The sequence below is a fragment of the Vipera berus genome, assembly GCF_964194415.1.
Source record: "Vipera berus genome assembly, chromosome: 7".
Lineage (NCBI taxonomy): Eukaryota > Metazoa > Chordata > Lepidosauria > Squamata > Viperidae > Vipera > Vipera berus.
Genome location: NC_138209.1, coordinates 1451679 through 1479362, shown reverse-complemented (window position 1 = coordinate 1479362; position 27684 = coordinate 1451679). Strand labels below are relative to the sequence as shown.

Sequence of the window (27684 nt, the reverse complement as noted above, 5' to 3'; positions counted from 1 at the left end):
CCGGAATCCCGCGCCAGCCGGGCGGGAGAAGCGGGAGGTTCGGTAGCGGCGGCCGAGACGGTCCCGGTCCCGGCGGGGGAGGCTTCGCCCGGGCTGTAAGCGAGGTGAGTGGAGCCTCCGCAGGGAGGGCCGGCTTCTCTTCCTCCCTCCCCGGCAGCCCCTGAGCGGGGGACTCCAAGTCCCATCGCTCCCAGCCGCCCCGGGGGTGGGGGCTCCGGAGAGCGGGCCGTTGGGGTGGAGGGTTCCTGGCTGCAAACCCCCGGGGTGTCTCTCTCTTCCCCTTCTTTATTCCGCTTGCTTCCCCCTCCAGGGATCACCGCGTGGTGCGCCGTCCTTCCTCCTTCCCCGCCTCCGCCCTCCATGCAGCTGGCTTTCTCCGCAGGGTCGCCGCGGCCCGGATTGAGGAAGGACGGTGCGGGTGTGGGGTGGCATCCCGGCTGCCCCTCGCGCCTCTCGGCCCCGGTCTGCAAAAAGCCTCCCGCCCTCCTTTTGCAACCGGGCGCCCGCGGCTTTCGGGGTGGGGGGGAGGGGGAGGCAAAGCCCTTGGGATCTCTGCCTGGGTGGGAGGTAAAGCTGCATTAATGGGGGGGCTTTTTCTTGCTTCCCCCCCCAGCTGGCTGCTCTCTTGCAACCTGAACTCGCAGCTGCCCCCCCCCCGATAAAAGAGGGGGAGCCCTTTCCCTCTTCTCTTCCCCCCCCTCCCACCAAAGCTTGGTGCATTGATGCAGAGCGGGGAGGGGGGGCAGGGTCGTTTTGGACGCTGCTCCCCCCCCCCCGCAGCCTCCCCCCTTGTGTTTCAGTACTTTATTTATATATTAAATTTAGGTACAGCTGGGAGGCTTGACTGAATGGTTGGCAATGCATTTGATTGATTTTGCGTTGTGTGTGTGTTGTTTGTGTGTGTGTGTGTGTGTGTATGAAGGCACTGTGAAAACCCCAAAGCCCCCTCCCTCCTTTTAACACTGTGCAGCCTCTTGGCGCCAGGATGAGGGGCTTCGCTCCTCCGGATGCCCATGGAGAATCGGGGCTGTCTTCCGCAGAGCTTGTACTACAACATCCATCTTGCCCTGCCAGCATGGCCCGGGACTGCCCTGGCCCAGGGTGATGGGCGTGGGGGTAGCTTGAATGGGTGTCTGAACGGAAGCTTTGGTTGGACCTTAGCTAAAACTGGCGGAGGGGGGCTATATAGGGAGGTTTGGTGGTTGAATTCGTTATGTCCTGTGTGTTTTTTTTTATTTTAATAAATTACTCATAAAGCAGCAAACGTACGCAATACCCGTTCCTCCTCCAATTTTCCCCATAACAACAACCCTGTGAGGTGGGGTGGGCTGAGAGAGAGGGACTGGCCCCAAACCATCCAGTCGGTTTTCCTGCCTAAAGTGGAACTAGAACTCACCGGCACCTGGTTTCTAGCGTGCGCCAGATTAGCCAGTGGTGGGCCGTAATTACTCCAGGGACCTCGTCAAAAGGTATTTTCCAGTTTCCCAGTCTCTGCTGGCGACTGGGCCAAGGTCATCCAGTTGCCGTGCCTGCCTAAGGAGAACCACAACTGGGTCTCCCCGCGCCTAGTTCGGCTCCTTCACCGGGGCACCCCGTTGGGGGTAGAACCCTCCCTTCCGTAAGCGACGTGCTTCGTTCAGCTTCCGAGTAACGTCTGGATGGATCCAGAATGTGAGAATCGTGTGGCTCTGCTGGATCAGGAATGAGGCCCGTTTGGGAGCAGCGCTGGGCTTTCTGGCAGGGATCAACCAGGACGTCTCTGGAGCTTCTAAGCGGGAGCTGGCGACGTTTTATTTTATGTCAAGTCATGTCATTTCATCATTTTACTTTATTTGTTTTATTTTATTATATTATTCTGTTCTATTTTCTGTTTTTTATTTTATTATATTCTATTTTCTGTTTATTTTATTTTACTATTTCATTTCTTTATTATTTTATTTTATTTCATTTTCAATCAATCAGAATAGAGCCGGAAGGGACCTCGGAGGTCTTCTAGTCCAACCCCCTTGCGCATTTCAGACAAGGGGCTGTCCAGTCTTTCCTTAAAAACCTCAGGGATGGAGCGCCAACTGCTTCTGAAGGCAAACTCTTCCACTGGTTAATTGTTAAAATAGCATTTTTTGTTTTGTTTTATTATTTTATTTTATTTATGATTTTATTTTATTTATTATTTCATTTCATCTCATTCAATTTACATGCCACCCCCTCACCATCAAGCGACTCCGAGCGCCATTTCCTTTGCGGTTCGACATCTGGAGGAGGGCTACCCCCATCCTGGGATCTTCAAAACCAAGAGCCCCCCCCCCTACGCCCCCCCCCCCCACGAAAGTAGCCAGGTCCCTGGGAAAGCCCTGCAGTGGTGGCCACTGCCTTGTCCTGTGGGGATGAGTTCCCCTGGTGAATTTTACACCGCAAGGAAGCGCTTCCTTCTCACAGTCTCTTCCTGTTGGCTGGTCTCGACATTTCTCCCAGCCGCTTTCTCCAGGCCGGGCCCCGTTTGTAGGACCTCAAGGGTGCCCTTGCTCTCCCTCCCTTTTCCAAAGCTCGCCCAGTGCCTGAGAAGAAGACCATCTTTGTCCCCAGAGTTGGAATGTTCTTCTGCCCTGGAGGACAAATGAGTAGAGCGGGGTAGGCAACCTCGGCCCTTTTATGACTGGTGGACTTCAACTCCCAGAATTCCTGAGCCAGCCATGCTGAGGGGGAAGGGAGAGGTTTCCAAGCTGAGCCAGGCTGGCCCAGGAATTCTGGGAGTTGAAGTCCACCAGTCATAAAAGAGCCAAGGTTGCCTATCCCTGGACTACAGACACCTGTGGACGTACGGCCATAGACTGGGCCTCTCTGGAGACCGTCTCGTGGGACCTTCTTCATGGAACAGAAGACGTGGCCTGGGAAAACACGTGCCCCAAATACGCCACGTTTCCCAAAACGGCAAGAAAGCAGACGGGGGTTTGTCACGCCGGGGTTGTGTGGCCTGCTTCCACACACAACAGGCAGAGAAGACAACAGCAGGTGGTGATGTCTACTTACCCCTTTATACGTTAATGTCTTCAGAGGTTCTCCATCATCCAGCTCATAGTTGTCCCAAAGGCGGTTTTTTTTTCTCCTTTGAAAACGTTCTGCTTCTGGTCCACGAAGTTCTGGAGAAGCTTCTTGGATGAGAAGCGGAAAGTTTCCAAAGTGGGGTGGGAGGCCAACCCCAAGAAGGTCCGGTTGCCTTGGGGAATGTTTACATATTAGATTTTTATTCTATTTTTGTTGAGCACTCTTTGTCTGGCAAGGCACGAAGACAGAATAACAGAGTTGGAAGGGGCCTTGGAGGTCTTCTAGTCCAACCCCCTGCTCAAGCAGGAGAACCCATACCATTTCAGACAAACGCTGGTCCAACCTCTTCTTAAAAGCCTCCAGTGATGGAGCGCCCACAACCTCTGGTGGCAAGCTGTTCCACTGGTTAATTGTTCTCGCTGTCGGGAAGTTTCTCCTAAGCTCCAGGTTGCTTCCCTCCTTCATCTTGAGTTTGCGATTCACCAGTTCCCTTCATCAGCTTCGGCTCGTTCTTCTTGGGGAAGAAGCCCCACAATCCCTCCCCCATTACAGCACCTGCTGGGACCCCCCCACACACACACACCGAGGCTCCCTTGCCCCCATTTCCCTTTCGCCTCCCTGCCAGTAGTGAGGGGCTGCCGTGGGCAAGCAAGGAAGGGGGTACATTGATGCTGGCTGGGCCCAGTTCTGGCCAGTTGGTCACCTTGCTTGACCATTTGAGGACGGGTCCGCAGAAGTCCTTGGGACACAGCAACCATCATAAATAGGAGTCAGTTGCTTCCTTCCTTCCTTCCTTCCTTCCTTCCTTCCTTCCTTCCTTCCTTCCTTCCTTCCTTCCTTCCTTCCTTCCTTCCTTCCTTCCCTTTCTCCTATTATTCCTCCCTCCTTGTTCTACCCACTCTCCCTCCTTCTTTCCTCCCTCACTTTCTCTTATCCCCCCCTCCCCTCATTTTTCTTCCTTATTTCCTCCCTCCCTCCCAATTCCTTACTTCCATCCACCCATCCAAAACCGTTCCCAAGAAACTTCAGGTTGGACGCACTATAAACCTGTGGCTTATTTTTTTTTCCAAACGTCCTTTCTTTATTGCAAAGTCCTCAGCCGTTTGGATCATCCGTCAGGTTAATTCGCCCTCCTTTACCTTATTTAGTTTTTGTTGGATTGATAGAAACCAAAGACGCAGTCATTTGCGGCCACCGAATTGCTGGCTGGGACCGAAATGGGGATTTATTTATTATTATTATTATTATTATTTGCACACAATTCAGAGATATTCTTGCACTTCTTCAGAGATATTTTTGCTTCGTGCAGGTAATGATAATTTAGACAAACCCAGCCTGGTTTACTTACCTTTAAGAAATGTCTAAGATTTCTGCTTACTTGAAAGATCATTCACAGGAAAGATATATTTCAGTTTGCAGGAGATGGATAGATTATATTCAGAACAAATATGGGACTAAAAAGTTCCATTTAGCTTATGAGTAGATCTTAGTGGGATATTGTTATTGGTACTTTGTATGCAGTTATGTTAAAGGGGAGTTAAAGCACATTATGAATTTGGTTAATTGTATATTTGCATAATTTTTATTTAGAATATAATTATTATAACTATAATCCTGTATTTAGCTCGGGGAAGTGGGGGGGGGAAGTGGGTGGGTTTGGGGTGGGGGGGATTTGGGGATATATTGTAAAATCTTGTTTTTGTAAAACTCTTTAATAAAAAAAAAGACTCCTTTCAGCCTTGCAGCCCAGGTGCAAAATCCGTCACTTTCCCCACCGTTCCTTTTTTTTTTTTTTGCAGCTGGATCTCTTTATAAAAACGATGGCGCTTTAAACCTGTTTTTAGCCAGTTTCTCCGCAGGCAGCTGGCTTTGAAAGTTTGCCAGCCGGCGCTGATCTTGGCTTCTGAAAGTGACAGTCTCCTGCTGTGGCAGGCCAAACTGAACACTGGGGGGGGGGGGCTGGGTTTGTTAGAAGTACAAAGCTGCGAAGCTTGGAAAATGGGGATGTGGGAAGTGGGACAAAGAGTGCAAAGGTTCCTCGTCTGGATTGGGACATTCACACGGACGGGAAACTCTGCCTGCCGAAAGGACCCCGAGCCCCAAACCAACAAGATTTTTTTTTTTAATTCCATTTATATCCCGCCCTTCTCCGAAGACTCAGGGCGGCTTACAAGCTTAGCAGTAGCCTTCATTCTATGTATATGTCTGCTTATTAGGGCTTTCACACACACCCCCAAGCGGCATTATTACAAAGTCAGCTTATTGCCCCCAACAATCTGGGTCCTCATTTCCCCTCCCTATGGCTCTTCTTCCATCTTAGACCTGCTTCGGGTTGATTCCGACAAGTGAGAACAATTAGCCAGGGGAACAGCTTGCCTCCAGAAGTTGTGGTTGCTCCGACACTGGAGGTTTTGATGGACAGCCACTTGTCTGAAATTGTATAGGTAGCCCTTGACCACAATTGAGCCAAAACAAACTCAAGAGAGCACCAAGGATCCTCCTCCTCCTCCTCTGCAAACTCCGTTCTAGTCCTGATGGTGTTACCTGGTTGGGTAAAGAAACATCCGCAAGAAAATAAACCAAGCTCAGAGAGCACCAAGGATCCTCCAGTCGTCGCTCTCCTCCTCCTCCTCCTCCTCCTCCTCCTCCTCCTCCTCCTCCTCCTCCTCCCTAACCCTTCAGCAGAGTTTATGGAAGAATTTAGCATATCTGTCCGTCTGTCTGTCAACTGTCTTTCATCTAGCTATCATCTAGCTCAGAGGTTCCCACGACCAGGCTCACCCCCCCACCACCACTTGCGCTAGCGTCGTGGGCATCACGCGGGCGCTAGCATTGCCATGAGTGCACCCACCCAGTCGCGCTAGCCTTGCGGCGGCATGCCGGTGCTAGCGATGCACGAACATCGTGCTTGCGCTGGCGTCGCGGCCTGCGCGCCCACTCCCCACTCGCAGTAGCATTGAGGGCATCACGCGGGCTCTGGCGTCGCCCAAGTGCTGCGCGGGCGCTCGTGGCCCTGTTTACATCGTGCGGCTCAAGGTCAGCTCCGCCTCCCGTCCTTCCGAGGTCGGTAAAATGACCCCGATTGTTGTGGGCAATAGGCTGACTCTGTAAAACCGCTTAGAGAGGGCTGCAAAGCACTGGGAAGCGGTAGATAAGTCTAAGGGCTGTTACTCCCTTCCTTCCTTCCTTCCTTCCTTCTTCCCTTTTTCCTTCCTTCCTTCCCTCCTTGTTCACTCACTTCTTCCTTCTTTTCTTCTTTCCTTCTTTCCTTCCTCCCTCTCTTCCTCATTCATTTTTTCCTTTTTTTCTTTCCTTCCTTTCTAATCACCTTTTCCTTCCTTCCCTCCCTCCTTCCCTCACTTCCTTCTTCTTCTCTTCCTCCCTCCCTCCCTCCCTCATTCATTTTTTCCTTTTCTCTTTCCTCCATCCATCCATCCATCATGGTATAATGGTTAGGATGCAGCATTGCAGGCTAATTCTACCCACAGCCAGCAGTTCGATCCTGAACGGCTCAAGGCCGACTCAGCCTTCCTTCCTTCCAAAGTAAAGTAAAAATGAGGACCCAAATTGTTGGGTGGGGGGGCAATATGCTGACTCTGTAAACCGCTTAGAGGGGGCTGAAAAAGCCCCCCTCTAAGCAGTATATAAGTCAAAGGGTTAATTGCTATCTTCTGCCAGGATGCGTTGTGCTGGGATAGTTGTGTCTACAGTGCACCCAACACCCCTGGAGACCATTTTTATTACCTATATTTCTTCTCGTATAACAACTAACACAATATATTTCAATTGTGCCCTTAACCCCCTCCAAAACAGCATATATTCTTGAGCAGGTTTATTCCCTTTGCCTTCCACCAAGACTGTTTTTATAAAATCATCCCATATTTCATTATAATTATTTACTTTAATCATCCCTTTTTTAAAAAAAAAATAATTTCAGTTGTTATCATTTATTGCCATTGTACCTGTATTTCCTATCAGGAGAAACCCAGACGTAGCCGAGGGCGTATTGAGCGCCTTGCAAAACTTGCTTATTCTATTGTTCGGTAAAACAATAATGCTTTTCTTAATCATTTTTCTCCCTTCTCTCGGCCGAGCCGAGCAGTGGGGCTGCTGCCGTAGCTCCTGGCGTGGTTCAGAAACGACAAGAAGCTGCGTTCGTTTTTCAAAAGTCCAAGTTAGCAACCGGAAATTTGGGCCGTAATTCGAGGACTGTCGTGTTTTGAATAACAGGGTCGTTGAAAAGCAGCCTGAAGCTGAAACGCAGGGACCCGGGTATCATCCAATCTCCCCTTACTTCCACCCCACCCCCCATCCCAATTTCTTAATTTGGGTAGGGGTGGGGTGTCTCGTGTCCTGGGCATGCCATTTGCAAGCCCGGTTGTGCGTAAAGCGTGCTGTTCACCCCTTCGCTTCCCACACCTGCCTGCCCCCTTGTTCTCATGCCAGGCTCGCCAGATGGGTGCTCAGCTGGTGATGCCAGCGTTGGTTTTTATCTTGGGAAAACAGTGATTAAATTCTCTCTCTTTCCCCCCCCCCAAGAAGGGGCAACCAAGGAAGGGGCAGCTGCCAGCTTATCACCCGAAGCCAGGCGGGTTCCTCTTAAGAACCGGGAATGTTAGCTGGGCAGAGGCGAATCTTGGCTTGTTTTTTTTTTTTCCTCCTTATAAATCGGAGGTCCCTGACCTTTTGGGCACCAGGGACCGGTTCCGTGGAGAAAGGTTTTTCCACAGATCGGAGAGTGTGTGGTTTCATGCGCTGCCTGCATCCTTAGTTTGTTTGCCCAGCCTGTTGGCTGCCATGCTGCGGCCCGGTACCGGTCCATGGGGCGGGGGTGGGTGGGTGCTTGGGGACCCTCGTTACAAACAAAGCAAAGTTTGAGTTTTCTCAAGAGGGTCCTCTCCTGGCCCAGAACGTCAAGGAAGGAGGCAGTTTTTGCGAGCCGAACATTTGGATTTTTTTTTATTTTTATTTTATTTTAATTCCATTTATATCCCGCCCTTCTCCGAAGACTCAGGGCGGCTTACAAGCTTAGCAGTAGCCTTCATTCTATGTATATGCCTGCTTGTTAGGGCTTTCACACACACCCCAAGCGGCATTATTACAAAGTCAGCTTAATTGCCCCCAACAATCTGGGTTCTCATTTTACCTACCTCGGAAGGATGGAAGGCTGAGTCAACCTTGAGCCTGGTGGGATGCGAACCTGCACTAATTGCAGGCAGCTGGTGTTACTTAAGGAGGCATTAGCCCACTGCTCCACCAAGGCTGTTTATCTCTGCCCCTTAATATATTTATTTAATCCCATTTATATCCCGCCCTTCTCCGAAGACTCAGGGCGGCTTACAATTTAAGCACAAACTAATGTGCTTAGCAATATATATTAAGAAATCCCTGGGTAGCTCCGTTTCATAACCCTGGTTTGTTTGCCAGGATTGCTTTGAGCAATCGAAACAGAGGCTCCTTTCCCCCCCCCCGCCCCCCACCCCCCCATGTCAGGTTTCACCAAATACAACTTGCTGGACTTTCAGCCGTTCGTTGAGTGACCATTTAACGTTACAGCGGCACCAAAACATAAAAAGGATTGTTTTTCGCACTTGAGGATCGCTGCAGTGATGTGAAATTCACACGCTTGGCCACTGACTCGTATTTATGACGGTTGCAGTGTCCGGGCGTCACGTGATCGTCTTTTTTTAGAGAGGTAAGTCCTCCATTTACAACCACCATGGAGCCCACATTTTCTGCGGCTAAGCGAGACAGTTGTTAAAAGTGAGGTTTGTCTCATTTTACGACCTTTCTTGCCACTGTCGTTAAGTGAATCGCTGTCGTTAAGTCAGCAACCACGGTTGTTAAGTGAATCCAGCTTCCCTCATGGATTTGGGTGGTCAGACGGTTGCAAACGGGGATCACATGACTGACACCCCCCCCTCCGGGACACTGCGACCGTCATAAATATGAGTCAGTTGTCACTCCTCTGAATGTAAATCGCGTAACCGCGTGAGGATGCTGCAAAGGTTGTTTGGTGTGGAAAACGGTCGTAAGTCGCTTCTTTTCAGGGCCGCTGTAAGTTCAAACCGTCACTAAATGGGCTGTTATAAAGTCGAGGACTCCCTATACTTTTGTCTTAGGCTTCTGCAATTTTTTTTTCCCTATCAGTATTTCATCTCTTGCATTTGGGGTTTATTTTTTTATTTTTTGTTTTTAATGCTTAATAATAATAATAAAGTTGGAAGGGACATTGGAGGTCATCTAGTCCAACCCTCTGCTCAGCCACCTCCTCCGTAATAAAAACCATTGGGAAAGGAAACCGCGATAACGGACACCGGGTTGCAGATTTTTTTAGGAGACGCTTTTCGCTCCCTTGTTCCAAACTCTGATCTCGAGTCCGGCGCCCAAAAAGGACATCGAGTTGTGCATTGTGTGTGTTTGTGTGTGTCTGTGTGTGTCTGTGTGTGAGATGAGGACAAGAGAGTGCATGATGGGTATGTGTGTGTCGGGGGAATGCAGGAGGGGTGGTTCGTGCAGGATCAGCCACTGCAAGGCTTGCCAGGTCCTCCGGAACGACGGGGGCGGGGGGGGGACCAAGAAACCGGCTGGCTGGTTCATAAGAGCCTTTCCGTCCCCCCCTTTCGTTTGGGGGGGTGTCTGGCAGGTTTCCAGGGGACGCCTGTTGCTTTAATGATTTTTTTTTTTTAATGGCTGAGATAATTGTCTATTTTTGTACCTGGAAAATTGCTCCCTTGCCAGGATGGCTCCAGAGGGGCACGTGCCGGCACCGCCTGTGCGGGGAGGGAGCGATGCCAGGCCAGGAGAAAACGGGCACAAAAGAGGGGGGCAATCAGGGACTCGGGGTGGGAGGACCCACCGGCACCAAAGTCCCTTTGCAGCATCTGAGCATGTCTAAAGTGCGTCGGAGGGGGGTGGGAAGGCGGGAACTGCTCATATTGTGGAAAGGGCCATTTTTCTAATCGGGGCGAGGCGGTCGAGCTGCCGGGGGGGGTCTTCAACTTACCCCACAGTGAAGCCCCAAGTTTCCGCTGCTAAGCGAGGCAGTTGTTAAGTGTGTTTTTGGCCCATTTCCCCCCTGGATCGCCTGACCCCGGGACACTGCAACTGTCGTAAATATGAGGGGGTTGCCAAGCGTGGGAGTTTTGCTCACGTGACTGTAGGGGAATGCTGCCACGGTCGTAAGTGTGGGAAAACGGTCCTAAGTCACTTCAGAAGGTCACTAAACGATTGGTTGTAAGCCAGGGACCCCTGTATCTGCCGTTGGACGTCTCCGGGCCTCGGCCAGGGCAAAGGGAACAAAATGGAGAGAGAGTCCGTTCCTTAATCCAGGGGTCCCCAACCTGTGGGACGTGGCCCACTACCAGGCCATGGCCTAGCAGCCACTGGGCTGTAACACAAGCTGGCCAGTGTGCGCACTCATCCCCACTTCTGCTAGTGCTGCATCCGCATGGCCTAAAGGGGGCTTTGTGTGGTCTAAATGAGGCACACTGTGGCCTAAAGGGGGCTCCGCACAGCCTAAAGGGGGCTCCGTGCACTGCGCAGCCTAAAGGGGGCTCCGCATAGCCTAAAGGGGGCTCCACGCAGCCTAAAGGCGGCTCTGCTCACTGCGCAGCCTAAAGGGGGCTTCGCACAGCCTAAAGGGGGCACCGTGCAGCCTAAAGGGGGCTCCGCACAGCCTAAAGGGGGCTCCGTGCACTGCACAGCCTAAAGGGGGCTCCGCGCAGCCTAAAGTTTGCATTGCATAGCCAGCTTGAAAGAAAGAAAGAAAAAAGGCCTTTCCTTTCCAGAAGAGGGTTTCAGGGCCTTCTTGTGTTTTGAACAGAACTTTTCATTCATATTTTATATTTCAAATGTCTGCGGCCGGGTCTTTCGCTTAGACGTTGGATTGGATTTTATTGTCTCTTCGTTTCCTTTCTCCCAGGGCTTCCCTGCAAAGCACCCAGAAAAGCCTTTGCTGTTGGGTTTTTACACACACACACACACACACACACACACACCCTTTATTCGGGTATATAATATACCTGACTAAAGTAACGCATCAGCCAGCTTTTTCCAGCAATGGGGGCGGCTTTCTCAGATCAGTGGCAACCCCCCAACAACACCCCTCACCCCAAAAATTCAAATCTAGGCTGAAGTCTCCAGAAGCTGATATTTTGCAGAAAAGGGCCCCTTTGCCCCCCCCCCACTCATTTCCCCCCAGACAGAGAGGCAGAAATCTTGTTCCTCCCCAGAGGAATGGTGGGTCAGTGAGACGGACCTGCGAGATGACCGGGTCCCGCCTGCCTTCCTCCGCACCCTCCAGTTGTTCGGGCAGACGCCTCTGGCCGTTTATTTCTCCAACATCTGTCTACACACACACACACACACACACACACACACACACACCCGTGTGGCCGGCACATAAATGTCAGCCAAACATTTTGCTGGAAAGATAGGGGTTGAGTTCCCGCACTGACGTCTCTCGCTCTTTCTTTCTCTCTCTCCCTCCATCTCCTCCCCCCCTCTCACACTCTTTCTCTCTTTCTTTCCCTCTCTGCCTCTCTCTCTCTCTCTCCCCCCCCCTCTCTCTTTCTTTGTCTCTTTCATTCTTTCATTTCTCTCTCTTTCCCCCTCTGCCTGCCTCTTCTCTCTCTCTCTGTCTTTATCTCTCTCTTTCTTTCCCTCTCTGCCTCTCTCTCTTTCTTTGTCTCTCTTATTCTTTTTCATTTCTCTCTCTCTTTCTTTCCCTCTCTGCCTCTCTTTCTCTCTGTCTCTCTCTTTCTCATTCTTTCATTTCTCTCCCTCCCTCTTTCTTTCCCTCTTGTCTCTTTTTCTCTCTCTCATTTCTCTCTCCCTCCCTCTCTTTCTTTCCCTCTCTTTCTTCCCCTGTCTGCCTCCCTCTCTCTCTCTCTCTCTCTCTCTCTCTCTCTCTCTCTCTCTCTCTCTCTCTCTCTCTCTCTCTCTCTCTCATTCTTTCATTTCTCTCTCTCCCGCCCCAATTCCCCACCCCACCCCTCTTTTCCCCCCAGGTCAGCTTTCCCCGAGCATGGCTTGCTGATGCTCCAGGCATTTTGCTCCAGCCGCAGCAGCCGGACTCTTGGTGGGCCAGATGGCGACGGCCAACAAAGGTGAGTGCGGTCACTTTGTGTGTGGGGGGGGCAGGGGGAAAGGACCGCCGGCCAGCATCCCTTTGAGCCGGACACACCCTGAGATGTCTCTCTCCCCCCACCACCCCATTTTTTCCCTTTGGGGTAAGGGCGGGAAGGTTGTCTGATGTGTTTGGGATTCACCAGGTGCTGGTTTGCCAGAATGGCAGAGTTGGAAGGGACCTTGGAGGTCTTCTAGTCCAACCCCCTGCTCAGGCAGGAGACCCTAAAACGCTTGTCCAGTCTCTCCTTTAAAATCTCCAGGGATGGAGCATCCGGAGCGTCTGGAGGCCAGGAGTTCCACTGGTTAATTGTCCTCGCCGTCGGGAAGTTTCTCTCGATTTCTAGATTGCGTCTCTCCCTGGTCCGTTTCCTTCCTTTGCTACTTCCAAAGCAAGGCTGCCCACCCCGGGCTGGCTGGGAGCCATGGAGCTTGCAGTCCCTCCAAAGAGGGGCACCGCCAGAACGTCCCTCGCATCGGAAAACTCACCTCCTGCCGTTTGGCGAACGCTTGAGCGCTGGGAATTTGTCTCCGTGGCAACAGACAACGCTTAATCGATAACGGGAAATTTATCGGTCAATTAATTTCTCCCTCCTGGATCCTAGCGAGGAGTGAGGGGGGGGGGAAATGGACCGAAAAACAGCCGGAGGAGCCAAGGAAACGGAGCTGCTAAATCAGCTGACAGACAGTGGAATGCGGCTCCTATCTGGAAGCTTAGGAAAAGGCCGAGAGGAGTTACGGAGTCGGAAGGGACCTTGGAGGTCATCAAGTCCAGCCCCCGTCGGCGATGGCACACGATGACTCCACGAAATCGCTGGTTCCGCCCGGATTGCATCTGGACTTCAACGCCCATCGCTCCTGGCTGGTGCTGTCAAGCTGGCTGGGGAATTCTGGGAACTGAAGTCCATGAGTCTTAAAAGGGGCCAAGGTTAGAGCAGGCTGGCTGGGGAATTCTGGGAGTTGAAGTCCACGAGTCATGAAGGGGCCAAGGTTAGAGCAGGCTGGCTGGGGAAGTCTGGGAGTTGAAGTCCACGAGTCTTAAAGGGGCCAAGGTTAGAGCAGGCTGGCTGGGGAATTCTGGGAACTGAAGTCCACGAGTCTTAAAAGGGGCCAAGGATAGACCAGGCTGGCTGGGAAAGTCTGGGAGTTGAAGTCCACGAGTCTTAAAGGGGCCAAGGTTAGAGCAGGCTAGCTGGGGAATTCTGGGAGTTGAAGTCCACGAGTCTTAAAGGGGCCAAGGTTAGAGCAGGCTGGCTGGGGAATTCTGGGAGTTGAAGTGGGCCAAGGTTAAAGCAGGCTGGCTGGGGAATTCTGGGCATTGAAGTCCACTTGCAGCCCGCTTTCTGCTCTTCCCTGCCCACCCTGCTCACCGTGCCCATTGGCAAAAACGGCTCATTCCAAATTTAAACACGCGTGGGCTAAACGCATGTCAATCACCCGACAATTTTTTTTTAAAAAAATAAAATAACGTAAAAAGACTCAAAGGGCAGACTGGATGGATTGCTGGATCTTTTTTTTTTTTTTTGCTGTGAGTTTTCTGTCTTTCAAATCAAGCTGGAAAAGTTCAACTCCAAGCTGTGGGGATGGATGGAAACTCATCCAGGAGAGAAGCAACCTGGAATTAAGGAGAAACTTCCAAAGAGTGAGGACGATTAACCAGTGGAACGGCTTGCCTCCAGAGGTTGTGGGTGCTCCATCACTGGAGACTTTTAAGAAGAGACTGGACAGCCATTTCTCTGGAATGGCAGAGGGACTCCTGCCTGAGCAGGGGGTTGGACTAGATGACCTTCAGGGTCCCTTCCAGCTCTGATATTCTGCTATTTTGTCTAGCCTGGAACGAGTTAAAATTAGGGTTGGGGGTGACCTGACAGCAGTGATCCAATATTTGAGGGGCTGCCCCAAAGAAGAGGGGGGGGTCGAGCTATTCTCCAAAGCCCCCGAAGGCAGGACAAGGAGCAACGGATGGAAACTCATCAAGGAGAGAAGCAACCTGGAACTAAGGAGGAACTTCTTGATAGAACAATTAACCAGTGGAACATCTTGCCATCAGACGTCGTGAGCGCTCCCAACACTGGAGGCTTTCCAGAAGACACTTTTGTCTCGGCTGCTTGGGTCTCCTGTTTGAGCAGGGGGGTTGGACTAGAAGACCTCCGGGGTCCCTTCCAGCTCAATTCTTCTGTTACCCAGTCTGCCTTGTTCTTGTCTTTTTTTTTATGTGGGGAGGGGCCTCCGTAGGCAGCCTACAAAGCAGTTGTGTGATTTTAGATCAGGGGTAGGCAACCTTGGCTCTTTTATGACGCATGGACTTCAACTCCCAGAATTCCTGAGCCAGCATGGCTGGCTCAGGAATTCTGGGAGTTGAAGTCCATGCGTCATAAAAGAGCCAAGGTTGCCTACCTCGGTTTTAGATCAAGATTGGGACTCCCCGGCCATTTTGGTTTTTCACCTTTTGATTCGTGTTTTTGAAGCTCGGCGTCTCGCCTTAAGTCTTATTACGCCGGTCGCATAAGTCGGTTGAATAAATAAATGCGGCCGGTGGCCGGCTTCGCAACGGTGCACTTATAGCGACCGTTTGAAGGGAACAACAGGGCGGAAAAATGTCACTCGCGGCCCTCTCTCGCCCTTAACGACCGTCGCGGCAGCCCCGTCCGGTCACGCGATCCCCAATTCAAAACGCTCGGCGGCTTGACTCGCATTTATGACGGCCGCGGCCTCCCCGGGGGGAGGGGGAGGGGCGGTCACGCGATCCTCCTTTTGCGTCCTCCTGACAAGCAAAAACGGTTGGGGGGAAGCTGGATTCGCTTAACGACCGTAGCAACGGTGCTGCTTCGCTTAATGACAGTGGGAAGAAAAGTCGTAAAAAGGGGCGGCGGAGGACGGTTGGGTCGGTCTCCCTGGCCGTGGGAGAGGGTCAGACTAGATGCCCTCGTGACCCTTTCCAGCTCTGCCACTCGGCGGCTCTTCAACCAGGGCCCTCCATCTTCCGCGGGGGGGGGGAGGGAGGAAAACCTTGGAGGCCTGAATTCAAGGGGGGGGCTTGTTGGGGGGCCTCCCTCGACGGGGGGGTGGCCTGGGTAACCCAGCTTTCCTTTCCCCCCCCCCCGCTCCTGCTGCTTCCTCAGGCTCGAACCCCAAAGTCGGGGGGGTCCGTTTCTCCCCAACTCAGACGGTGGAGGGAAGTTCCAGCCACGTCCACTTTGACGAGAAGCTTCACGACTCCATGGTGATGGTCAGCCAGGAGAAGGAGGGGGACTTCTTGGTGAAGGTGAGCCCCGGGGGTGGGGGGGGCTGGGGAGGGGCTGGGCCCGTCCTTCCTTTTCTCTCCCTTCTCTTTCCTCCTTTCCTCCCCTCCCTCCCTTTTCTCTTTTTCCCTCCCTCCCTCCCTCCCACCAACTTTCCCTCTCTCCTTTCCTCCCCTTCTCTTTCCTCCCTCCCTTCCTCCCTCCTTTTCTCTTTTTTCCTTCCTTCCTTCCTTCCTTCCTCCCTCCAACCAACTTTCCCTCTCTCCTTTCCTCCCCTTCTCTTTCCTCTCTTTTTTCCTTCCTCCTTCCAACCTCCCCTTCTCCCTCACTCCTTTTCTCTCCTTTTTTCCTCCCTCCGTTCCTCCCCTTCTCTTTCCTTCTTTCCTTCTTCCCTCCCTCCCGCTTGAACAGGGGATTGGGCCCCAAGACCTCCACGGTCTCTTCCAGCTGTTATTTTATTCTGTCCCTCCCTCCCTTTTCTCTTCCTTCTTTCCTTCTTCCTTCTATCCTCCCTCCCCTTTCTGTTTCCTCCTCCCTCCCTCCATTTCTTTCTCCCTTCCTCCTTCCCTCTTTCTTTTCTCCCTCCCTCCCTCCCTCTCCCTTCCTCTTTCCATCCCTCCTCTCGCCTCCCTCCCTCCCCTTCCCCTTCCCCTTCTTCCTCCCTCCCTCCATTTCTCTTTCTCCCTTCCCCCTCCCTTCCCCTTCCCTCCCTCCCTTTTCTCTCCCTCCCTCCCTCCCTCCCCCTGTAATTTTCCACCATGTCTGCAGCTCATCCCTTCTGCAGCTGCCTTCCTTTCCCTAATTGCTTCTGGTGTTTGGGATGCAAAAAGCAATTATCCCCGCTTCTTTCCAGGAACGCTCTGCTCTGACTTGCTGCTGCGGCAGCAGCGGCCTCAGCAGCCTTGGCGCTTTGCTTTGCTTTGGGGGGGGTCTAAAAAAAATCAAGGGGAGGGGGGTGGAACAGGCTGGGGGAGGGGCAGCCGATTCTCCCCCCCCCTTCGCCTCTGAAGCTTCATTTCCTCCTGTTCGATAAGAGAGAGAGAGAGAGAGAGAGAGAGAGAGAGAGAGAGAGAGAAAGCCATCATTTCTCACCTCCTGGGATATTGCAAAGGGATAGAATATTTATGAGGCTTGATCTGGCTCCGCTTTCCAACCTGGTGCGGAATTGAGGGTTCCCTGGGGAGGGGCTTATGGGCTTGGGGGGGAGGAAGAGGAGGAGGAGGAGGCAGAAGTAGGCTCTGGGGCTGTTGAGCCCCATTTGGTTGGAGAAGCCCACCCACCTGACTTCCTCGATAGATCCGGGGATCTCCAACCTTGGCCCCTTTAAGACTCGTGGACTTCAACTCCCAGAATTCCCCAGCCAGCCATGCTGGCTGGGGAATTCTGGGAGTTGAAGTCCACGAGTCTTAAAACGTTGCTAACTTTGGAGAGCCCTGCTTTAGACCTTGGTTTATCTCTTGATTTCTCTCTTGCACGGAGTCTTTTTTTTTTGTTTTTTGTCTCAGGTCACAGACCTGAACTCGTCTCTTTTGAATAGGTCAGGCCACCTTTTCTCAACCGCGGCGACTTGACGATGGGTGGATTTCAACTCCCAGAATTCTCCCCTGCCCCCCCCCCAAGCCTGTTCTTTTTCTGTGTAGCCCAAATAAGAAATCTATCCAAGTTCTGGCGTTGTGATTTGTGTATCTCTTACAATTATGAAGGCATCAGGCAGTTCCCTTTGTAGATCCCACGTAACATCTTTTCCCCATGTCGTTCGTAGAGGCCAGGGCTAGGCAACCTCGGCTCTTTTATGACTCATGGACTTCGACTCCCAGAATTCCTGAGCCAGCATGGGAGTTGAGGTCCATGAGTCATAAAAGAGCCGAGGTTGCCTACCCCTGGCGTAGGTTATCCTTTTAGAATCCACTTTCTAATCCCCATCTCAGCTTTGTTTCTCTTCTGTAACCTCTTTTTAAATCCAGTTTGTCTGCAATAATAGCAGGCAGTCTCAAAAGCAGTTTCTGAGTGAGGACAAGAAGCAACGGATGGAAACTAGTCAAGGAGAGAAGCAACCTAGAACTAAGGAGAAACTTCCTGACAGTGAGAACAACTAACCAGTGGAACAACTTGCCTCCAGAAACTGTGAATGCTCCAACACTGGAAGTTTTTAAGAAGAGACTGGCCAGCCATTTGTCTGAAATGGTATAGGGTTTCCTGCCTGAGCAGGGGGTTGGACTAGATGACCTCCAAGGTCCCTTCCAACTTTATTATTATTATTATTATTATTATTATTATTATTATTGTTGTTGTTGTTGTTGTTGTTGTTGTTGTTGTTGTTCCCCAGTATCCTTCGTTTCGGGACGCGGTGGCTCAGTGGGTTAGGACGCTGAGCTTGTCGATCAGAAGGTTGGCAGTTTGGCGGGTCGAATCCCGAGTGCCGCGTAGCAGAGTGAGCGCCTGTTACTCGTCCCAGCTTCTGCCAACCTAGCAGTTCGAAAGCACGTCAAAATGCAAGTAGAAAAATAGGGACCACTAGGGTGGGAAGGGAACAGAGTTCCGTGCGCCTTTGGCGTCTAGTCATGCCGGCCACATGACCACGGAGACATCCTCGGACAAGCGCTGGCTCTTCGGCTTTGAAATGGAGATGAGCACCGGCCCCTAGAGTCGGAAACGACTAGCACGCATGTGCGGGGGAACCTTTACCTTTACCTTTATCCTTCATTTCATCCAAAAATTAGAGCATTTTGCGCCGTTTTGTATTAGGGAGGGTTGAATTGCAACTGTTCTTCTCCCTTACTTAAATTCTTTAGAGTTGTTTCCCGTACCGTCAAGCGCCCAGCCTTCAAAGACCCAACTTAAAATGTTTTTTTCCCCCTAAACAAAAGAATTTTCCCATGGAAAGGTTTCTTAGAATTGACTTCAAAATCTTCTCATCGTGGTGTTTTTTTTTTGTTTGTTTCTTTTTTGAAAGAATTCAGAACAACCTTTTTCCCACGGGACAGATTCCTGACAATTTCAAAATCTTATTTCCAAATCCATCCGGACCCCTTAAGTCAGTTTTCTAAATTTTCCGACATCGGAGCGAGTTTGTTTTTCATCAATCAAACTCAGCCTTCGTTTTCTCCTGCCTTGAGGTCTTTGACATCCAATCTGTGCTTGAGGGATGGAAGAGATTTGCAGACTAAAGCTGTTGAGGTGTCTGGCTTTTTTCTTTTTTAAATCTGTTTTTCTCTCCTGACTGAATAAATGGCTTGTTTTCTTGGCCTCCTTCCCTTCCCTTACTTTTTTTCTTTTTTTTTGCAAAGCAGAATCCTTGTAATTTAATGAACGCAGCCCTGCCGGAGCCGATTCTATTGCCTGGGGTTGCTAGCCAGTAAAATGGGCTTTTATTTGTATGCTTGAACAATTGTTCGCTCAGCATGGAGGACAATATTGGAAGGATTGTTGAGCCAGCTAATAATAATAATAATAATAATAATAATAATAATAATAATAATAATAATAATAGTAATAATAATAGTAATAATAATAGTAATAATAATAATAAGGTAAAGGTAAAGGTTCCCCCGCACATGCGTGCTAGTCGTTTCCGACTCTAGGGGCTGGTGCTCATCTCCATTTCAAAGCCGAAGAGCCAGCGCTTGTCCGAGGACGTCTCCGTGGTCATGTGGCCGGCATGACTAGACGCCAAAGGCGCACGGAACGCTGTTTCCTTCCCACCGCAGTGGTCCCTATTTTTCTACTTGCCTTTTTACGTGCTTTCGAACTGCTAGGTTGGCAGAAGCTGGGACGAGTAACAGGCGCTCACTCTGCTACGCGGCACTCGGGATTCGACCCGCCAAACTGCCGACCTTCTGATCGACAAAGCTCAGCGTCCTAACCCACTGAGCCACCGCGTCCCTAATAATAATAATAGTAATAATAATAATAATAATGTTGGAAGGGACCTTGGAGGTCATCTAGTCCAACCCCCTGCTCAGTCAGGAAACCCTATACGATTTCAGACAAATGGCTGTCCAGTCTCTTGGGCTCAGTTGTGGTCATTAAATTGAGGACCCCCATCATGTCAGTTAATTGTTTTATAAATATCCCCCAAATTAAATTATTCTTGGGAGATTGAAAGCTCCATTAGACTGATCCAGCCTTAGGTTGTTGTTTTTTTAAAAAATAATAATTGTAACAATTGGTTTCCTATACTGAAAGCCAAGTAATAAATAATAGAATCGAAGCGACACTGGAAGGAGAAACAATCCTTGCACTGCAGCTTTAATAAACCAAGATCTTCACCACACCTTATGTTTTATTTAGATTTTGGCAAGTGGAGTTTTGTTTAATTTAAGGGTTTGGAAAAAATTCAGAGAAGAGAAGAGCCGCTAAGATGATCCAAGGCCTGGAGACTAAAACGTACGGAGAAGGACGTTGGACTTGGGTTTGGCTAGTCTAAAGAAAAGAAGAAACGGGTGACACGATAGCAGTATTCCAGTATCTGAGGGGCTGCCCCAAAGAATAAGGGGGTCACGTTATTCTCCAAAGCATGGAAGGACGAGAAACAATGGATGGAAACTGACCAAAGAGAGAAGCAACCTGCAATTAAGGAGAAACTTATTGTCCTATCCCATCCTATCCTATCCTATCCTATCCTATCCTATCCTATCCTATCCTATCCTATCCTATCCTATCCTATCCTATCCTATCAATTGGCAGCCGTCCTTCAAAATGATTACTCTTAAACAGGGGTGTTGGGGGGAACTGGTCTAAGTTAAACCAATTTAAATTTAAATTCTTTGTCAGAGCTGATAAGAGAATATCAGACAGATTGATCAAGGCCGACTTTGGCCGTTGCATGGAACATATTCGGAGCACGCTGTAACTGAATTCTCATTTTCTCTGTCTCTCTCGTGGGATTTTGAAGAAGAAAAAAACAGAACCGGGTCAGTTTTGCCAATATAGATTTATGACACCATAACCCATTTAAAATTGAGCCCTTCCAGAGCCCTACATCTCCGCATAAACGTGGGCCTGTAATGGGATTAAACACAGAGAGAAATCACATCTGGGTTTATGTTCTTGATGGATTTGAAGGTGTCTGCATTCATAATACTTGATCCGCGCTTAGGCTGAGAAGCATCAGAATGATGGTTACAATGATGTTGGGTCCAATTTCTGTTTACAGTAGCAAACACCTTCCAGAGAAACCCCTCAGATTGTAACCAAGTTTGGTCCAGTTGCCGTGATTCAGCCTTTAAGACACCTTTGGCCTGGATGATGGAAGTCTTCACTGACATACAGGCAGTCCTCTAACTGATGGCCACGATTGGCTGGCTGAGGAATTCTGGGAGTTTATTTATTTATTGATTATTTATTAATTGATTTTATATACCGCCCTATTCCCGAAGGACTCAGGGCGGTTCACAGGGCAAGTTAAAACAATACAAAAAGGAAAGATAAAATAGAATTAAATTAATACTAGCCCACAGGATTAAGACAGGGTTAAGTTGAAGTCCACGTGACTTAAAAGTGGTCCAGGTTGAGAAACACTGCCTTACAGCAGAGGTCCTCAACCTCGGCCACTTTAAGACTTGTGGACTTCAACTCCCAGAATTCCTGGCTGAGGAATTCTGGGAGTTGAAGTCCACAAGACTTAAAGTTGCCAAGGTTGGGGTCCCCTGCCTTAGAGCAGTAAAGTCGACCTCGGGTTCTTGCAGTGGCTGTTTTCTGACATTTTCTGAAATATTTTACCCTCCGATGACTTCAGGAGGCAAATTGTCTGCTGGGAATATTCTGCGCAGAGAGAGAGAGAGAGAGAGAGAGAGAGAGAGCTTCGAATTCTCCCCGGAGGGTTTTTTTCCCCTCTCTCGCTTATTCTGCAGGCTGCGTGTCCACCAATAATCTTTTACGAGAAGCCGAGAGAGGCTAGAGATAAAGTTGAATAAATACAAGAAAAGGCTTGTGGCACAGATGCCTCTCCTTTTACTGTGATTTATTCGCTAGATTTTCATCCTCCTTTTATGATTTTATCTTTTTATGTTTCACTTTAAGAACCCCTCTGCGTTTGCTTGATTGCTTGCCCACCGTCAGATCCTGGCCTGGGACTGTCAATGCTGCAAACATTGACATGTTTTTGCACTGACGCTATAAGAGACAGCCTGTTATTTTAATTGCTTCGTTTGGGAGGGAGGAATCACCCGGATGTGGTGATAAGATTGCAAAAGCCTGCGTACAGAATGGGAAGTGAAACCTCCTATGTAAAACTAATTGGATAATGTGATTTATGACATGTAGATAAGGGCGGGGATTGTGTGTGTGTTATGGTGGGTTTGTGGGGGGGAGGAGATTTCAGATTCTGGCATCCCTCCATGAGTGCCGATGTTAGGTTTCATTACTAAGACTTTTTAGATAAATAATATGCCTGCAATTTGTTTGATTTGTCTCATTCATCGGAACTTTGACGTGGACCCTGACTTTGCTTCTCCCGTCAGGTTGGCTTTCTCAAGATCCTGCACAAGTACGAAATTACCTTCATCCTGCCTTTTGTGCAAGTCCTGGGGAAGGACATTTGCCCGGCACCTCTCTCCAACCTGCACCTCAAGGTGACCAACATCGCCCCGGTATCTGACGGTAAGTTCTCTTGGCTTTTGGAGAAGAAAGCGTTAATACCGCTTTACAAGGCCTGGGTAAGGCCACGCTTGGAATCCCGTTTTAGTCACCACGATGTGAAAGAAAAAAAAAGATGTTGAGACTCTGGAAAGAGTGCAGAGAAGAGCAAGAAAGACGATCAGGGAGCTGGAGGCTAAAACATACAAAGAAGGGGTGCTGGAATTGGGTAGGTCTGGCCCAGGGGTAGGCAACCTTGGCTCTTTTATGACTCGTGGACTTCAACTCCCAGAATTTCTGAGCCATAATGGGGGAACTATGGCCCCTTCATGCCTTGCAGACTTCAACTCCCAGAATTCCTGAGCCAGCCTGGGTCAGCTTGGAAACCTCTCCCTTTCCCCTCAGCGTGGCTGGCTCAGGAATTCTGGGAGTTGAAGTCCACGAGTCATAAAAGAGCCGAGGTTGCCTACCCCTGGCCTAGTCTAATGAAAAAAGGACGAGGGGGGACATGATAGCAGTAATTCAATATTTGAAGGGGGGGTCGCCCTTTCTATGTCTCCCAGGCTACAGGGTCAGCTGCGAATACGTGGCCCACAAAGAAGGCGTTCTCCACGAAGAGATGGTCCTTTGCAGCGAGACTAACCAGAGTGCCAGCATCAAAGTCGTCGTGCAAGCCCGGGTGATGGGTAAGGGTCTGCCTGTTCTTGCACTCAGGGCTGGGCATCCCCTTCCTCCCCCTCCCTCCCCTCCTCCTTCGCTTTCCTGCCTCTCTGCATTTCCTCTCTGCACCTCCCGAGGCCTGGTTTAATATCCTGTCATCGCCAAGAGGCGACAATGCCCAGGAAATTAAACTCAGCCTGCGGTGTCTTTCAACGCATCTCTGCGGGTGAATTAATCTGCCAAGCTGAAGGTGGTCCGATCTGAAGCCCTCCAGGTCGAGCTCAAAGGAGACGCGGAGACTCTGGCACGAGTGTGCAGAGAAGAGCGACTAGGATGATCCAAGGCCTGGAGAGTAAAACATGGGAAGAATGGGTGCAGGAGTTGGGAATGGCCAGTCTAGAGAAAAGAAAGGACCGGGGTGGGGTGGGGGGACATGATAGCAGTACTCCAGGATTTGAGGGGCTGCCCCAAAGAAGAGGAGGGGGTCAACTTGTTGTCCAAAGCACCTGAAGGCCGGACAAGAAGCAACGGATGGAAACCAGTCAAGGAGAGAAGCAACTTAGAACTTTCCTGATAGGACAAATAATCAGCAGAACGGTTTCCTCCAGAGGTTGTGGGCGCTCCATCACTGGAGGCTTTTAAGAAGAGACTGGACAGCCGCTTGCCTCAAATGGTCTAGAAGACCTCCAAGGTCTAGCTCTTATCCTGATATGGATACAGACAGGAGACAAAGCACTGGGGTGTGGTTCAGCTCCCCCCCCCAATCTTTTGGGCACCAGGGACCGGTTCCGTGGAGAGAGGTTTTCCCACGGACCAGAGGAGGTGTGTGGGGTGGTTTTGTGTGCTGCCTGCATCCCACGGATGGGGCTTGCTTTCTTTTCTGCGGACTGGTTGCTGGCATGCCGCAGCCCAGTACTGGTCCACGGCCCGGGGGGCTGTCCACCTAGGGAGGCTTGCAGAGAGGAGATCTTGTCAAGCAGAAGTGGGTCTCTGCCCCAGCTTGCCAGCTGCACTGGCCTCGCGCACCCTCCCCGTCTCTCCGCCCGTTTCCCCTCCACTTCACACCTGCGCTGTTCCCTCGTCTTGCAGACCGACACCACGGCACGCCGATGCTCCTGGAAGGCGTCAAGTGCATCGGAGCCGAAGTGGAATACGACTCGGAGCAAAGCGAGTGGCAGGGCTTTGACTAACCCGGATGCGCCCCCTTCTTACTGCAGACTCCAGCACCTTTCCGGGGTTCTCTACCTATATAGATATATATATATATATATATATACATATATATATATATACACACATATATATATATATTTTCTGGTTAAGCTTGAAATAAAAAATAATGCCATCTTCGCTGCCCGCTGGCTGCCAGGTTTCAAGCGCTCTTGTGATGTGCCGGTCCGATGGCGCTTGTCTTGTGGGGCAGAGCTTTTCTACTACCTACCCCCCCCACACACACACACCGTTACATCGACAATTAAACCCCTCGTAAGTCGTGCTTCGGAGACTCGGGCGCATCCGGCCAGGCCCGGATCCAATTCTGTAACCTCCGTTCCGTGGGTGGTGCAGCTCGGAGCGAGCCCCGTCCGATGACTTTCCCGTTCTTTGAATTCAGCCGTGCTGTGTTTGGTTTGGTTTTTTCAATTCTGCCTGGTTTAGCCGAGTTGGATGGCTGCGGAGGCTTTTCCGCAACTCTGGTTTGCAAAGCGGAAGAAAAAGACAGCTGACCGGCGTGTTTCTGCGGGGATGTTTTACCGTTTAGAGCAGGGGTGCGCAACCCCCCGGGCTGCGGCCTGTTCGGAACCGGGCCGTGCAAGCAGCGGGCGAGCGCGTGCTGGCACGCTGGCTCCCTTGGCGTAAGCGGCAGGTGTACGCACCCGCTGCTTGCAGAAATGGAGCGGCACGCCTGCGCCTGCTGCTCACGCGGAACCATCCCCCTCCTCCTGCTGTCCCGGGAAAGGTTGGGGACCGCTGGTTTAGAGGCGGGATTGGGCAACTCGCCGAAGCCGACTCGCCACGGGACAATTCAAGGATTCACTTGTAATTTTTTTAAAAACAAACTTTAGAAACGAGTTTAATTTTTTTCTCATTCGCATTTTATGTGGTCCCTCCTCCAGCATCCTTTCTTGAACGACTCTGTTCGACTGTTTCTTCAATCGCGGTACGTTAAGTCTGTTGGTGGCCGTGCCGAGCTGGCCGTGGCGAAATGGCTCCTTGGTGAGTTGCGCGTCGCAAGTTAGCTGCAGTGAGTTGGCCATGGCGAGTTGGGATAGACCCCCTTAGAGCAGCGTTCCCCAACTTTTCCCGAAGGAAAGGAGGCAGCAGCGGCTCCATGCACGCCGGTGCAAGTGGGCGCCCGCACAACAGCAGCGCTAATGTGCGCATGCCGACGTAAATGGGCCGCCGGCGCCCGCGTGATGGTAGCAGTGCTAGTCTCCCCACGCACGGGCAAATGGGGCCGCTCGTGCCCACGCAGCACTGCTACCGCCAGTGGGGCGGGGCTTGCCAGTTATTCCCGGGGTCCTGTGGCGAACAGGCCGGGCGTGGACCATAGGTTGAGGACTCCTGCTTTAGAGAATGCGGCTGTTTTGAAAAACCGAAGAAATAAAGCTTCTTTTACTTTGTTGGAAGTTGCTGGCTGTTTTTAGGCCTGAAAAGCTATTTTTGGGGGGAGGAGGGGCAAGAAATTATGGGTTGTTTTTGCTGAAGTTGGGTTAGCCACCCCTGGCTACTGTTCCCCGATAACAGCTGTTTAGTGCTAAAAGGTTTTATAATTGTTGCGTTTCAAGAGGCTTTTAGGTTACTGTGAGGCTGACAATTCCTGGGGACCCCTGCACACAATCCGGCTGTCTGGGGTTGGGGGTCCCCCGTCTTTCCTCCCCCCCCCGCGCCCTCCCTCTCCCGAACCCAACTCAGGAAGAAACCACCCCCCACCCCACCCCGAAGCCTTCTCAGCTTTTTGCAAAGATTCCCCTCCTTCATTTGAACCCGCCTCCCTTTCGCTTTCCGCCTTGGCCACAAGGATCGAGGTACCTGTGGCCCCGTTGCGATGCAGCCCCCTCCCCTCCCGTTCATCCCCACCACGCCCCTCCCTCTAAGTTCGGTTCGCCTAGAAAGGCGTGGTTTTGTTGTTGTTTTTTCCTTCGAAAGGCAAAATTTTCTGCTGCTGTTTTAGGAGACCATGCAAGGGAAGGTTTCTCTTGTTGCCATAGGAGATTTTGTGCAGTGAGGTGGTTTTTTGGTTTTCCCTGTGGAAATGTCACACCTGGACCCCAAAGTCCCGTTCTGGACCGAGAATCCCTAAAGACAAATTCCTTGAGTTATCTAGGATGGCGTTTCTCGAGCGTGGGGACTTTAAGAGGGCAGGACTTCAACTCCCAGAATTCTTAAAGTCCCCACGCTCGAGAAACGCTGCCCTAGGGCAGGGGTCCCCACACCTTGTCCACTTTAAGACTTGTGGACTTCAACTCCCACAAGTCAGCTCGAGGGATTCTGGGAGTTGAAGTCCACAAGTCAAAGTTTCCAAGGGTGGAGACCCCTGCCCTAGGGAATTAGCTCCTCCGAAGGGTGAGATAGACCGCAACTGCTTGCCCCCCCCCCTCCAGCTTCCCTTAGAAAGAGGGCCAATTAATGCCAGTGGAGCACGATCCTTGTGTAGCTTACTCAGTCTCCAAGATAACCGCATGTGTTGAGTAGTTTGTGAGTTTCATGAGTTGGAACTGTTTTCGCGAGCTTTTTTTTCACGGGTGGGGTTTTACTTGCTGCGGCCCCCGCTCACCGGCGACCCGTAGACACCACGATGATGGGACGTGCCCTGACATCATCTCAATGGTGAACATGACGTTCACAGGCTGGATGGCCTCAAAGTGTTTGGCCAACCCACCCCCCTCCTAATCCTGGTGTTCAGGTCCTCGTGGCCCATCTAGGCTGGAGAGCTGGGCGTGGACGTCCAGCTGAGGTTGGGTTACCTCAATAGAACGGGTCAACATCCGCAGGGTGGCGGGCATGGCGTCGCCAACCATTGGCCCCACCCCATTGGTGTGTGCCCTGACGTTACTTGTATGTGTAAAACGGAAGAGGACGGTGCTATGCGCCTGCTCTTATGTCACCAATGTTTCCCCCCCCCCCAACATTTTGATTATACGGTTGGAGACGTGAGGCCCCTGAGCTTTGGAGAAGGTTGGGAGATGTTTCTCAACCTTGGCCCCTTGAAGATAGATGGGTGGACTTCAACTCCCAGAATTCCTCAGCTGGCTTCTGGGAGTTGAAGTCCACAAATCTTCAGGTTGCAAGGCTGATCAAACCATCTCCCAACCTCCTTCCTTCGCCAAAGCTCAGGGGCCTCCCTCCGGCTAGGATTCCCACCTCTCCTTGCTGGCAAACTTCCAAGCAAGACCTCCCAGGCGGGCAGACACCCACCCACCCACCCACCCACCAGCTGCTTCTGGCTTTTTCCCAGATTATAATGGGGTGGGGGGCAGCCCTGGGCAGCTGGGCCCTCTTCCCAACCAAGAGGCCTCTAGTCCAGGGACCTTCCAACTTGGCCCTTGGATGACTTGTGGACTTCCGGAATTCCTCAGCCAGCACGCGTGTGTTGAAGTCCACAAGTCATCCAAGGGCCAAGTTGGAAGGTCCCTGCTCTAGTCCATTCTTGGAGAAACGACAGCTTTGAATTCTCCCTCGCGAGACATGAGGTGCCCGAGACTTTTGGAGCCATAACAGTTCCTATTCATACATTTAAGGATCTCTTTCTATCTCCCCTTGCCCGCCACACCCCCCACCCACCTCAGTGTAAGCCCCCTCTTTGTGAAAAAGCTCGTGGGGTACCCAGCAGGGATGTGGGGTGGGCTTTGTGGAAGAAATCAATGGATTTGACGTGCCTATGTATAAAACACACACACGCAAACACACACACGCACACCCCTATAAGAAAACCTGTGTTCTGGTTTCTTTGTTTTTTTTTAAGCAAACATTCTCTGGAAGAAAAAAACACCAATAAATTTCAGTTGAAAAATAATAAAAAGAAACTACCTCTTTT

At 50.9% G+C, this 27684-nt stretch overlaps 1 protein-coding gene across 3 annotated transcripts; it reads left to right on the top strand.

The window, feature by feature from the left end:
* ADISSP (adipose secreted signaling protein) lies at positions 1 to 26003 on the top strand. Of its 3 annotated transcripts, none has more exons than XM_081332860.1 (6): positions 1 to 104; positions 12054 to 12152; positions 15294 to 15436; positions 21875 to 22013; positions 22553 to 22675; positions 23739 to 26003. In XM_081332860.1, the coding sequence occupies exons 2-6, from the start codon at positions 12134 to 12136 to the stop codon at positions 23837 to 23839; spliced, it is 525 nt and encodes a 174-aa protein (XP_081188986.1). In that variant the 5' UTR covers positions 1 to 104; positions 12054 to 12133; the 3' UTR covers positions 23840 to 26003. The 3 variants fall into 3 exon arrangements, with proteins under 3 accessions (XP_081188986.1, XP_081188987.1, XP_081188988.1); XM_081332861.1 differs by having other exon boundaries at positions 75 to 95; XM_081332862.1 differs by having other exon boundaries at positions 79 to 104; positions 12059 to 12152.
* Positions 26004 to 27684: the final 1681 nt, after the last annotated feature.

Coding starts and splice junctions, on each gene's coding strand:
- ADISSP (XM_081332860.1), top strand. Junction 15,437..21,874: donor AGGGGGACTTCTTGGTGAAG/GTGAGCCCCGGG, acceptor TTCTCCCGTCAG/GTTGGCTTTCTCAAGATCCT. Junction 22,014..22,552: donor CATCGCCCCGGTATCTGACG/GTAAGTTCTCTT, acceptor TATGTCTCCCAG/GCTACAGGGTCAGCTGCGAA.